Below are 14467 nucleotides of genomic sequence, written 5' to 3'. Positions count from 1 at the left end.
CTGGGAGAGGGAGAACGCAGAGGATGGATGTAGGTTTTTTAGTTTTTTTTATTTATAAAAAGACTTAATCATCAATTTAACAGAAAATTTGACGGAAGCTAACGGCAAGGATCATTTTGATGCGTTGAAGGTAACGTTAAGGACCATTAGTGTCACAAAAAAACCTTAAGGACGAAAAGTGATAATTTCACAAACCTGAAGGATCATTTGTGATAAAAAGCCTTTATGGAATCATGATTATACCTATGAACACGTGCCAAGCATTGAGAATGGTGGTGATGGTACACCTATGGTTAAAGTGGTGAGCAAAAATGCACACAGTAAGTGACTCACAAGAAATAATCAACCATCTCTCGAAGCATAACCGTCGAGGTGACTGGATGCTTTCTATCATTTTGGAGATTAGAAAGTTTGCGGACTTTTTCCATTCGATTAGATGGAGATTAGTGTTGTAACTTAATTTGGGTGTCACCCTTTGGGAAGTGGGTTTTAGTCACTAATTGATCGTCAGAAATCAAATAGTGATAAGGTCAAATCAAAGAGAAACTTATAACTTAATTAAGTAACGATCGAGTATGGCGTCAGTAAATGCATACTAGATTAGACACATGACATCCCAACACATGGGCTAAATCAGATAAATGGTTCTTGATCAGATATTACCCAAAATAAACGAAGATTGCACATATTTTGTCTTTGATTATTTTTAAACCCCCTTTGAGATGGTTTTATGAAAGAAAAAAAAATGGTTATATTGAGAGAAAAGAAACTCTGGAATTTTGATCCTGAGTGCCAAGTAGGGAGGATGATAGAGGACCACAATCACTGTAGTAACCCGCTCGACGGTTATATGAATATTTTATGCATCACCATCCAAACAAAGACACATGTACTACTCGAATGAATGCAAACACCAATGTGAATGCTCACAAAACCATTTGTGTGATTGCATGATTTTTAATCATGTTAATTGTCAAAAGTAGTCATCTTCAAGTTATATATTATCTAGATATTAAGTATGTACATATACTATACGTGTACAAATTAATGGGATGACATACCCTTCTACTTGTGCAACTTACTTTATTTAATTCTTTCAAATTTGTCGAACTCACAATTGGTAAATACTTCATAATTTTAGGATATTTACCAATTATTTTTATGCCTTTCCTTCATTGAAGCAAACGAAACCAAAAATAAATTGACAACTCAATCACATATTATATGTACGACATAAACTATATGTTATTCAAATCAACATCTACTGTTAATTAATATTATCTAAGGTTGAGATGAATTGGCCAACAACTTGTAGCTTAATAATAATTTAATAGAAAATTATATGGTCTTAATCTTAATTACGTACGTACATTTAAACATGCATGCCCTTATTGATAACGATGTTTCTTGGCATATGATACGAAAGTCTAATCTATAGAATCCAAATGTGAACTCTAGATATATATAATAGGCAGGGTTGAACAAGTATATCAAGCGTGAAACACACCGTTTTGATCATTTCTTTTTTAATCAGGTAGAGCTACCATTGCCATTTTGTCAAATTTGGTTTTCAAGATTTTGGTCCCATGATGATGATGTTGGCTATTATATAAATAAATAAAAGAGATTAGCCACCATAAGAAAGTTCTCATACTTGTGTACGTAGATTAACTTTAATTAACTTTATACCTCAATTTGAAAAAAATATTATACCCTAGTTACCGATGATAGTTTTTATTGATAAATACGATGAAGATCGATGATATGGATATTATTATATACATGATGGTGAGTACACAACGACACAATCTATAACCAAAGTTGATCCAAAACAAGTTCCTTGACAAATATTATTATTGGGTGTGTGAGACTTTTCTCAAATTGAGCGCGGCTGGATTTGAATGGAGACTAAACACGACGTTACAACCTCTATTTATAATCTCATCTCTCAGTTTCCATATGGCTGATCGGTTTCAGCAATAAAAATATTATTGTTACAAAGGAAAGGAAGATCATCAAATAATTCATGTCAGGAACCTACGGCTCCTCCTCCTCCTCATCAGCTTTGGTCGTATTTTTCTTGTATGTTGCTGCTTTCTGCTGCATCTTTGGCATAGCAGAAGCTCAAGCCACCACTGATCCATCTGAAGGTCCCTTTATTCTCTCACTTCTCTCTTAATCATAAGCTTTTTATCTCTTTTAACAAGACCTCAGTTAATTTCTCTCACGCTAGCTAGCTCTTCATCATGACAAGTATATAGTGGTTGTATAAATTATAATTATATTCGATGTGAAATTCGTGCGAGAACGAGTTTACTTCTTTTTTTTCAGACAAACAAGAAGTAGTTGTTATGGCAAGTTTTTTTTTTTTTGGTCAGGAGTTGTTATGGCACGTTTTCTTTTTTGGTCAAGAGTTGTCCAAAATTTGGCTACTTAAAAAAAAGTCCTTTTAGACTTGTAGGATTTAATTGTTAATTACACAAAACTATATGATTTTCTGAGGGAAAAAATGTGCTATGTTTTGTAATTTTTGTTTCCGTATCAAAGAAAAAAAAAAGTGCTTTGGGCCTGCTTCCTTGTTTTCTTTTTGTTTTTTGGTGTCCATTTTTTGTGATCAGAACAAAGAAAATGCCTGTCCTGTTATTTTGTTAATTTGAAAGTCATGAATACTCATTGTAATTGGAGGTGCAGTGAGAGCTTTAAACTCAATCTTTGCGCAATGGAAGATTTCGGCGAATCAGCGGCAATGGAACACCACCGGCGACCCTTGCAGTGGAGCAGCCACAGACTCCACCGACTTCAACAACAACGATTACAACCCCTTCATCAAATGCGACTGTTCTTTCGACGCCAACTCCACTTGCCACATTACCCAACTGTAAGCTTCTTTTTACGCCAATGCCATTCTGAAAGAGCTTCACTTTCTTTGCCTTCAAAATCCCACCTTTCGTTGTTTGCTTATCTGCATTTGCAGGAAAGTTTATGCCTTGGATGTCGTTGGTGTAATCCCAGATGAGCTATGGACTTTGACTTTCCTTTTCAATCTGTATGCTTTCTAATTTGCTCTGCCTTTGATTAGTTTGTGTAATTTGCTAAATGCCCAAGTTGTCATTTTAAAGTTTCCTCCATTTTCTTGCAGGAATTTGGGTCAGAATTACTTGACAGGGCCTCTCTCTGCATCCATTGGAAATCTGACTGGCATGCAATACTTGTGAGCCCATCTGAATTTTATTTGAAAATACTGATTCCGAATTTTTGTCTTTGTTCTTTTTAATTTTTTGGTGTTCATGATTATTATCTCGATTTTGATTTTAAAATAATAGGAGCCTTGGAGTTAATGCATTATCAGGCGAGCTACCGAAGGAACTCGGAAATCTCACTGATTTGATATCATTGTAAGTTTTCTTGTTTTGTGTTCTGTATACGAAAATATTCCCCTGCCAGACAGTCTGCCATTACCCTACAAAATTGGACATGAAGTCATCCCCTGATCCAAGTGTGTTAGTTTCTGTACTGCTCAATTCAATCATGTACCTGCTGTACTATACTTGGTTCCTGTACTTAATCTTAATTATCTTATCTGAACCTCTAAAAGACAATATTCATAGAAATTTTTTGATTGATGACTTGTCAATTTTGTAGCGCTTTTGGAGCAAACAACTTTTCTGGTCCTCTGCCATCTGAGCTAGGGAGTGTATCAAAACTAAAAGAGATGTAAGTTTGATATGTTGTTCATTTCCTTTTCTGTATGCAGTGCGAAATTCCAAGAATCTTTTCAGGATATGGTAGCAGGACTTGAATTTTTTTTTGCACAACGTGAATATTTTCTACCAAGACAAGGTTCTCTGGATGTAACAGGGCCTCTTCATTTATAAAAGAAAAAACATAGTTGCACCCAAATATTCATTTTGCCAAGTTAAAGTGAATGTATACCAATAGAACCGTCTTAAAAATGGATATGATACCTCCGTTACTTAGAGCTGGGGAATATCATTTCTTTTGATATCTCAGTTACTTTATTACAATATTCTATTGTTAGTTTTCCACATTCATCTGTTCTTTACTGATGGCTTAGCAACTATTAACTCGTGATTATTAAAAGATGTAGGAATAAATTTATGATATTTCATTATTGTTTACCTTCGCAGTTACTTTGATAGTTCTGGAGTTAGTGGCGAAATTCCATCAACATTTGCTAATCTGCAAAACTTGGAGACACTGTAAGAACTTTAGAAAAAAGTTTATTTTCTCCGGATAAAAAGGCTTTTATTAATAATAGGAAAAATTATTACTTTAGTATATATTAGAGGAATTCATTTGTTTGTTGCAGTTGGGCATCGGACACTGAACTGACTGGCAGGATACCTGACTTCATAGGAAATTGGTCAAAGCTTTCTGTCTTGTAAGATAATCTAAATAAGTGCTTTTCTATTTCCATGCAGTTGCAGTTAAATGATAATAGGTTAAGTCTTTATTTAGATTTTGTAAGCTCAATGTTTTTTTGAGAAAAATCAATCACTTCTATATTCCACTAATTCTTAGCGAAATAATTTCTTAGGAGGCTTCAAGGAAACTCTTTTGAAGGTCCTATACCAGTTACATTTTCCAAGCTGACTTCTCTGACAGAGCTGTGAGTATCTAGTTCTACTCGTCAATTTTTGGTTATTTATGAGTATATAAAGCTAACTATCTTATGTTTGATATGACAATAGGCGAATTAGTGATTTATCCAATGTCAACGGGAGCTCATCTCTTGGATTTATTAAGGATATGAAGTCTCTCAGTATTTTGTAAGGAAAATCTTTCTTGCTTACGTTTGAATCTATTATAAATTTATACAACAAGATCATACTTCTATTTTCTAGTTTGTTTTCCTTCTGAATCTAATATGATAACTTGGTTGCATATCCTGCAGAGTGCTGAGGAATAACAATATTTCTGATTCAATTCCTTCCAACATTGGAGAATACCAAAGTTTGTCTCAGCTGTAAGTGTTTTTTGGTGATGGGTGAGCATACATGTTGGGAAAACCCAAGGGGCTCAACATGGAACCTTTTTTTTTCTGAAGTACTGGCGTGGATCATATCCTAAATGCAACCTTGTCCTCTTTTATAAAATAATTGAATAATATATTTGAGGTTTACTAATATTACCATGAGGGTATTCAATTTTACCAGTTTTAGTTCATCAACATGATGGTTCTTGTTTTATAAGAATTTTTAGTACTAGCTGCTTTTGTCTTAATGGACATACCTGAGTTATTCCTTTTCCCCCCCAGGGATTTGAGCTTCAACAATTTAACTGGACAGATACCAGGCTCGCTGTTTAACTTGAGTTCGCTCTCTATTCTGTAATATATCACTCCCTCTTAATTTTTTTATACTCCTTCTGAATGTACGCTTAAAGTTCTGAGGCTTGTATTTCTGTCTTCATAATTAGGTTTCTTGGAAACAATAAGTTGAATGGTACCCTGCCTGAATCTAAAAATCCGTCTCTTCTCAACATGTAAGTATATCAGCCTATTTACTTTGAGCATCACTGTAATGCATTAAATTTGAGTTTTCTTTACATTTGATAAAGTCATATCTGTGTGGATGAATGGAATGCATTTACTTTGGGTTTATCTGAACTGTACAGCTTCTACATGAACTTGAAGGATTTTGAATGGCCAACTTTTCTTTTTCCAACCCTGATACTAGATGCTAAAGGTCGACTTTGAGTTGGAGATTTATACTAAATACCTAGAACTAAGCAAACAACTTCACGGAAGTACAGATTTATATGCAATAAGCTACAATAAGTCATGAACAGATTTTGCTCACCACTAGAGTCATTTCACCTAGGCTACTTTGTAACAATTTTAGTAATCTCAAATTGTTTTGAAGTTTTTCTTCCTGCAAGTTGATTTGGAGACCATTCCTAGTCCTGCAGTCTTTTCTGTCAGTCATATTTTTTGTCCTCAAGACATGGTTACCCATTCTTGCAAAGCAAAGCTCTTTTAGGTTCATGAGGAAACACAGAGAAGTTGAGGTTTTATATTCAAATTAATATGGAGCATAAATCACAATATATGTATGAAAATAATGATCACAGTATTGTTATGTTAATTGTATGAACTATGTATTTGATGTTTTTTCTCATGATATATGCATGCAGAGATTTATCTTACAATAATCTACTGGGGAGCTTTCCTTCATGGGTCAACGAAGAAAAGTTACAGCTGTATGTTCTTGATATTTCACTATATACTTGGCTTTTTCTATTTCCATTCATTATATAGTTTTTTTCTTTTAGTTAAAAGGTTTTTAGTTTAATAACTTTGTTTACTCTTCGTATATAGCAATTGCTAGGTCTGCCATTCTCAACAACAGCCCTACAGATTTTGTTTTTGCAGGCAATTTAGTTGAAACTAACACTGCGAGTTTTTTGGGTGTACTTTGTTTTCAGTAATTTAGTGGCCAACAACTTCAGCATAGAAAGTTCAAACAGCAGGTGAATCTTTGGATCTGCAGCTCACTTAGTGTTTTGAACATTTTTTATAATGGATGTGAAAGTTGCATGTCACTTTTAGAATGTATATGTGTCATTGTTTGATTCTTAAGTATGGTAGTTGAAGTTACTAGTGTAACGCCACAGTCCAGGCTTCATCTGAATGGGTGCACTGCTAACTTGGATCCTGAATCAAATCCCTCGTCAGTTCTGTACTCAGGATCCTGCTATCACACTATAAGGTCAATCTAATGACATAATGATGCAATGGGACCTAAAACAGTTAGGTGGCAACTTTTACCAAAGCGGACAATTATGTCATATTGTAGCCCATTTACTGAATCTTCATGTCATGGAAAGCACCTAGAATTCTGGAGTAAGGAAAATCATTTGTCTTCTCACTTGAAGATAATTTCTTATTATTAGGGTAGTTTTATTTTAATTATGATTAGTCATTAGGTGCTCAAATAACAATTTTAGTTCTTATCTCTTTCACTATTCCTTTTTGTCTTTTTTCCCTGGGTGGATTGCACGGGCGGGGGACTGAGAGAATGTTTATTTCTTGTTATCCAACAAATAATTGACATATTCTAAGTGTTTTTTTCTTCTCTTTTTTTTTAATGTATTTCAGTGCACTACCTTCAGGGTTGAATTGCCTTCAACAGAACTTTCCTTGCAATCGTGGCACTGGACTCTGTAAGTATAGTCAGAGCTTAGCCTCTTTCTGTGGTTATCCTTCCAAGCAGGATATGTGTTAGAATGAAATTTTGCTAAAATGTATCACCAATCAACGATCACATTATTCGGTAGTAATATACTCGGAGTGTACATCATGAGAAAAGAAAATGGAGATAATTAATAGCGAAATAAATCATAGGGCGCTATATTTAGTCCCATTGTTCTATTTTTTGGGGCAATTTTCTCGTCATTCCAGAAGTGTTGCTCCGTGAAATCTGATTCTTAAAAATGCCCAATTATGTAAAAATGTTAGAAGAATTAGGACTGAATCAGATCTCTCTGAGGATCCAATCGGGTAGGACCGGCATTGGGTAGTGTCGTTTGTTAACTTATATTTTGTTTTTAAGTTTGTGATTTACATGGAGAATGAGTATGCCTGTACAAACTATTATCCTTTCATTGCCTGAATCTGAACATACTATTATATGTACCTCTTTTGTATCGTTGTGCAGATTATAACTTGGGGATTAAATGTGGTGGTCCTCAGATTACATCTTCCAACGGCATTGTGTATGAGAATGAAAATCAGACCCTTGGTCCAGCTACATATTTTGTGACTGGCACAAGCAGATGGGGAGTTAGCAATGTTGGATATTTCACTGGGAGCAAAAATCCTCAATATACAAGTTTCTCATCATCCCAATTCAAAAATACTTTAGATTCTGAGATATTCCAGACTGCAAGGCTTTCAGCTTCATCACTTAGATACTATGGCTTGGGCCTTGAGAATGGTAACTACACTGTGACCCTTGAATTTGCAGAAACAGCTATCCTAGATTCTACTACATGGAAAAGTCTTGGAAGACGTGTATTTGATATTTATATCCAGGTATGTATCATCTCAAGGAAACTTTTTCCTTGTTTAAGTTCATAAAGTTTAAAATTATTTGGTCATGACTTGGGATTGTCATGGTTTCAAAGAAAACATTTGAACCAAAGCAATTACTTTTAAGTGTGTATAACAAATTTAATCGCCCCGTTTTCATCTATCCTCTCTCTGTTTTCAGGACAATCTGTTTCTAAAGGATTTTGATATACGGAAGGAGGCAGGTGCATCTTTCCAAGCCGTACAGAAGGAGTACACGGCTCAGGTTTCAGAGAACTACCTAGAAATTCATCTCTTTTGGGCTGGAAAGGGGACTTGCTGCATACCTGGGCAGGGTACATATGGACCTGTTATTTCAGCCATCAGTGCTACACCAGGTAATATGATGTTCAAATTTCAGATATGATTTAGGAAGTTTAGCTTCTAATGTTTTCCCAAAGTGGTGCCATGCTGTTGACTACAGAGCTTTTCTACAGATTTCATACCTACTGTCAGTAACAACCCCCCAACTAGTAAGAAGAATAGGACTGGGCTGATTGTAGGAATCGTTGTTGGTGCTGGAGTTTTAATTCTGATTGTGGCTGCTTTCTATATTTTCCAAAGAAGAAAAAGTCCTAACACAATGGACGATGAAGGTAAATTGTTACTTCTATTGTTTATCAATGCAAGTTTGACTTATCAAAAGGTGTCTGATGATTGATGCAAGAGAATAAATATATTCTACTTTAGGCATCAATTGGTATTAGAGCATCCTTTGTCTATCACTTTGCAGTTCAAAAATTTAAACTCAAACCCTTGTGTTTCTAAATGTGATTCAATATTGTCGTTGGGCAAGCCATCTGCGCTTCCCATACTTAACAAAAAATGAGCTGCATTTTTGGGTGGCCCCTCCTATGTTCCAAAAAACATTAATAAAAAAAATATCCATGGGTGTTTATAAGTAAATCACTTTTACATGTTCCTTGCTGTAAAGCCTACAAGCTACTAAAGCAGATGCAAACTTGAAAAAAAAAAATGCAAAAAGAAGCAAACTGATTTCTGGATAAACAGGCTCACAAATATAACAGTTGTTATGCTAAATATGCAGAGCTGTTTGGGATAGATATCGGGCCACTCACTTTCAGCTTTTCGGAACTGAAGTCAGCTACAAATGACTTTAATCCAGCTAATAAGCTTGGGGAGGGAGGATTTGGACCTGTCTATAAGGTAAGTTATTATTCTAAACGACATGTGGCTGCACCCATGTCAGTGCCTCAGTATTTACTAATTGATACAAGCATAGAACTGTGACATCTATCACATATGCCTGGATGTAACCATAGCCTCTTGAAGCATCATACGTTTTCATCCTCGTTTCTGATTTCGTTTTTCTAAAATTTTCTTCTTATGTCCCTGTTAAAAATGGTCTCCATACTTTTTATGGGCTCGCACTGGCAGCAGTGTACTTCTCACAATGAGACCATGTGTAGTGATTGGTAAGATGCCAGCCGTTGCAATTCCAGTAAAAGAAATTAACCTTATATGTAGAAGTGTGTATGCCTGTCCAAACCATCAAACTCATTAGCTGCTGAAGTTTCATTTTCACTAAAGGATATTGATAATACATATATATATACACATGTATATGTATATATTAATTTCTCTAAACATTAATGAATTTTGTAAATAGGGAACACTTAATGATGGAAGAGTAATTGCTGTGAAGCAATTGTCTGCAGCATCCCATCAAGGAAAGAACCAGTTTGTAACTGAGATTGCCACTATCTCTGCCGTGCAACACAATAACCTAGTGGATTTGTACGGATTCTGCGTTGAGGGAGATAAGCGACTCCTTGTTTATGAGTATCTAGAGAACAACAGTCTTGATCAAGCATTATTTGGTATGAGAATAACATTATTACTGTTTCATGTAGAATATAAAAGATTATAAAGATTTATAATAATGGCTTGTATGAAGCAGGAAAAAGAAGTTTGAATCTTGATTGGTCAACACGTTTTGACATATGCTTGGGCGTCGCAAGAGGTTTAACTTATCTTCATGAGGAATCAAGGGTTCGAATTGTGCACAGAGATGTGAAGGCCAGTAATATCCTGCTTGACTCTAATCTCATCCCCAAAATATCAGATTTTGGTTTAGCCAAGCTTTATGATGATAAAAAGACCCACATCAGTACCCGGGTTGCAGGAACAATGTAAGCTCTTAGCTCTTAAAGATTTAGAGTCACCTTACTTATGATTTCAAATATAGCTCTTCATTTCCTGTTGTCTTATAAATATGTTATGTTGATAAGTAGTACTCATTATTGTCAATGATGCAGTGGGTATCTTGCCCCAGAATATGCCATGCGTGGACACCTTACAGAGAAGAGTGACGTCTTTGCGTTCGGTGTTGTGGCCCTAGAAACTGTCAGTGGTAGGCCAAATTCTGACCCGAGTTTGGATGAAGAAAAGATTTATCTTCTTGAATGGGTAAGAAATTGTCGCTTCTAACACTTTTTGGACCAATGCAGCTCACTCCATGTCTTAATGCACTTTCATGGTCTTACTTCTTAGGCTTGGTACTTGCATGAAACCAAACGTGAAGTTGAACTAGTGGACTCCAGATTATCCGAATTCAACGAGGAAGAAGTAAAACGAGTAATTGCTATAGCATTTTTGTGCACTCAAGCATCACCATTGCTACGACCATCGATGTCCCGTGTGGTGGGAATGCTTTCAGGAGATATCGAAGTGGCGACTGTAACTTCAAAGCCTGGTTACTTGACTGACTGGAAATTTGATGATATAAGTGGTATAAACAGTACGACTATCGATATGTCAACTAAAGGAACTGATTCTAGCGTTTACAACTCGTCGGCAAGTACAACCGTGGTGGGGGATACAAGTCAATTACCTGCAAAGGCCACTCAACCCTTAATTTACAGTACTGTTAGCAATGGCAGGTGAGAATTTTGATGGACTTGAATAAAGAGGTACAGCTCTAGTGATTGAGGTTTTTCTTTATTGTTTTTCTTGGGAGAGTTAGGAATGAATATACACATAATTTTTAATTCTTGTTCATATATGTAATTATATGTATAAAAAAATTCTTAATTCATTGTCTTTATATCTTATTCTGTATGTTTTTTGGTTGGACTTTTTCTTAGTTTGATTGTGATGTTTGGAACCTTTTCTATGCTAAGATAAATTGGAGCTTTGCATTTTCTTCTAAAAAGCAATAGAATAAGAGGCATTTTCAAATTCACAACAGAGAGATCCCTACGAGGTCATCCTTCAAAATTCCAGCATATCCCTTTTTGGTAGATATGGAGAAAGCTCCAGGAATCAAAAAGGCATTTTGGGAGAGCAAAGGCCAATTCTCCAAATTTCCTAAAAAAGAAGAAGGAATATCTGGTTTCTGAACCGCATTGTTTATGTGGCTTATTATTAATAATAATGGCTTTTTCCAAGCGATCATTGAAGGTGAAATCAAGGAAGAAACAAAGAGAACCATAAACACAGTACAGGACAAGGGCAATAAACCCTGGTTTGGACAAGACAGAGATTCCATATGAATGTGATGCATCATGCATATGCATGGACACCCAGCTGTACATGACATTGACATTGACATTGAGACAACAATCCAAGGCCCACTGTATTTATGCATATCATGATCAGTTTCGGTAGAGAGCGATAAGCCATTTAAGCTAGGGTAACTAGTCCAACAAATGCAATAAATAACTTATTATTGATCATGTTCCTAGAATTCCCAAAATTAATCACTACTGATGCTATACATAAGCATCAACATTATCAATTTATCATCATTTCAGAAGTTAATTAATTGGGATGGACCCCCAAAGTATATACATGTATATATCAGTCTCATTCTATTGAGGGATTCCTCAAATTTGATGCCCTTTAGGGTCCTTTACAAATATTTTTTCAACAATCCAAACCATCTATTTTTAAAATCTACATTCATAGATCATCCTTGCAAAAATTAGACAAATCAGAAACCGTTTCGATATCCAATTGTGTCTTACAAAATCAATGAACACAGTGCTTTAGGAAAGTACTAAAATTTCAATAATTCAATTGAGTGGTCAAATGATATCGGATTCAAGTGATTTTTTGTAGAGATGATATATGAATGAATATCTACAAAATGAACATTTGGATTAATGAAATACAATGCTGAGTGGGCTCTACAAAGGTGTCCCTCAAATAACCATATTTGAGGGATCCCTCAATAGAAGCTCTATATATATATACTCATAATTTCAGAAGTTATGACCTCTGAGATACTCTCTCTCTCTCTCTCTCCAACATAAGAAACAATGGCAAATGAGTTAAGAACTCCACTAACTCAAAGCAAAGGATCCAGCTTCTTGAAAGCTTGCTTTAATGGAACAAATGCTTTCCTGGGTAAGCAGTATATTTAATTTTTTTTCACTCTCATGTTACTGTGTTTCTATTTTGGAGGACTATTACAATTTATTTACCCTTGTTTGATTAATTTTTCAGGTGCTGGTCTTGTAACACTTCCTTATGCCCTCTCAAGGGGAGGGTGGCTAAGCCTGGTGCTCTTGTTTCTAATTTCCATTATCACCTTCTACACAGCCATCTTGCTAAAGAATTGCATGGATTCTGATCCATCAATTACAAGCTACCTTGACATTGCTGAGCGTGCCTTTGGTAAAACAGCCAGAATCATAGTCTTAATTATTTTGAGCACAGAATTGTACCTGGTTGCCGTAGGCCTCATAATATTAGAAAGTGATAGCTTGTATAAGCTATTTCCAAAATTCGGGATCAAGCTCGGGTCGTTGTTAATCTGTGGTAGACAGTCATTTGTGTTAGTTACAGCTTTGATCATCTTGCCCACAATGCTGATCACTGAGATGAGTATATTGTCCTATGTTTCGGCCACCGGGGTGTTCTGTTGCCTTATCATTGTTGGCTCCATTGTGTGTGTTGGTGCATTTGGAGGTGTTGGGTTTCATGCCAGTGGAGACTTGTTAAATGTGGGGGGCCTTCCTACCGCTGTAAGCTTGTATATTTTTTGCTTTGCAGGACATGCAATCATCCCTTCAATATACGTTTCTACGCAAGATAAAAATCAGTTCAGCAAGGTATGCAGGATATAGACAAAATAATTTCCAATATGAAACAGAGATTACATATATGTATGTGTTATGTATGTATATGGATGTAATAATAAGGAATTCGCAAAATTTACGGGCATGGAAGGGGTTTCGGTAGTTAATCCAAAGTCCATTTGATGATTAGTGCGATGAGTGTTTGATTTTGAGCCATCCTTTGATTTCAAAACTGGAACAAAACCCCATTGAGCCAAACAAAAGGACTGTACTTTAAAACCGGCCTATATAGTGTAATGTTCTTTTATCAGACGAATGTTAATGTTGTGCGCATAAAGATTTGATAATATGATAGGCATTTTACTTCAATTACTTTTAATAACCTAATCCTTTGTTGATTGATATGCAGGTTGTGTTCTTTAGCTTTCTACTCATAACCATCACTTGCATGTTAACCGCGGTCACGGGCTATCTTATGTATGGAGATGGTGTCGAATCGCAGATCACTTTGAATCTACCAACAACAGAAGTGAGTGCAAGAGTTGCAATATACACCATTCTACTTATTCCAATCGCAAGATATGCGTTGATGGTAACCCCGGTAGCTAATGCCATTGAAGGTGGACTTTCAGAAGATTACAAGAATTGGAGATCTATTAAACTGCTTATAAGGATGGCATTACTAGTCAGCTCCACAGTGGTAGCCTATGTTTTCCCCTACTATGAGACCCTCATGGCGATTGTCGGCTCGCTATTTACTGTTTCGGTTTCCTTCATTCTCCCCTGCATGTGCTATCTCAAGCTTTCTGCTTGCTATAGGAGCTGGAACTACAAGCTATTAGGCAGTGTAGGAATAATTGCATTTGGAACTTTAGTAGGTGTCTTAGGGACTTACTCATCGATGGTAGAACTTGTACAAGAGTATTGAATAATTGTATTGAACTTCAGTCCACCAAGAAATTGTCACACTTATACATTTTAGCATTGAAAATATAATATATCACACTACAATAATCCATCAATGGCTTACATGAATAATGGGCTTGCAATTTATCTAGCATGGTCTCATCAGATGACTGTGAACCTGGTGGGTGGTGGATAAAGATGAGATTTCTTGTCTTACGAGAATATACAATTAGTTTCTCATCATCTCAATTCAAAAGTACCTTTGATTTCTGGTTTCTGAACCGCATTGTTTATGTACCTTATTATAAGTGTGGGTTTTTATCACTAGTGTCTGTGAATTTTTTCAAAGTTTTTATTTTAGTTTTCAAAATTCTCAAATCAATCAATGTGGTCCTTCATAGACAAAACTTTATAACGTTACCAA

At 35.7% G+C, this 14467-nt stretch overlaps 2 protein-coding genes across 3 annotated transcripts; both read left to right on the top strand.

Moving 5' to 3' along the window:
• Positions 1 to 1801: 1801 nt before the first annotated feature.
• LOC110769010 (putative LRR receptor-like serine/threonine-protein kinase At1g56140) lies at positions 1802 to 11196 on the top strand. 2 transcript variants are annotated; one of them, XM_088252631.1, is made up of 24 exons: positions 1802 to 2150; positions 2692 to 2878; positions 2975 to 3046; positions 3140 to 3211; positions 3324 to 3395; positions 3643 to 3714; positions 4149 to 4220; positions 4331 to 4402; positions 4559 to 4630; positions 4713 to 4790; positions 4916 to 4987; positions 5279 to 5350; positions 5440 to 5505; positions 6157 to 6222; positions 6448 to 6492; positions 7121 to 7185; positions 7680 to 8056; positions 8235 to 8430; positions 8530 to 8688; positions 9141 to 9259; positions 9723 to 9933; positions 10011 to 10245; positions 10372 to 10522; positions 10607 to 11196. In XM_088252631.1, the coding sequence occupies exons 1-24, from the start codon at positions 2027 to 2029 to the stop codon at positions 10997 to 10999; spliced, it is 3120 nt and encodes a 1039-aa protein (XP_088108757.1). In that variant the 5' UTR covers positions 1802 to 2026; the 3' UTR covers positions 11000 to 11196. The 2 variants fall into 2 exon arrangements, with proteins under 2 accessions (XP_088108757.1, XP_021828602.2); XM_021972910.2 differs by having other exon boundaries at positions 1803 to 2150; positions 10014 to 10245; positions 10607 to 11195.
• Positions 11197 to 12337: 1141 nt separating this feature from the next.
• On the top strand, positions 12338 to 14135 carry LOC110769005 (amino acid transporter AVT1I-like). The gene is made up of 3 exons (XM_021972904.2): positions 12338 to 12463; positions 12563 to 13170; positions 13547 to 14135. Exons 1-3 carry the CDS (start codon positions 12376 to 12378, stop codon positions 14063 to 14065), a joined length of 1215 nt encoding a protein of 404 aa, XP_021828596.1. The 5' UTR covers positions 12338 to 12375; the 3' UTR covers positions 14066 to 14135.
• The last annotated feature ends 332 nt before the right edge of the window (positions 14136 to 14467 follow it).

Source organism: Prunus avium, chromosome 4, assembly GCF_965620075.1.
Source record: "Prunus avium chromosome 4, drPruAviu1.hap1.1, whole genome shotgun sequence".
Taxonomy (NCBI): Eukaryota; Viridiplantae; Streptophyta; class Magnoliopsida; order Rosales; family Rosaceae; genus Prunus; species Prunus avium.
The sequence above is the reverse complement of the archived record's forward strand: the minus strand, read 5'-3'. Positions and strand labels throughout refer to the sequence as shown.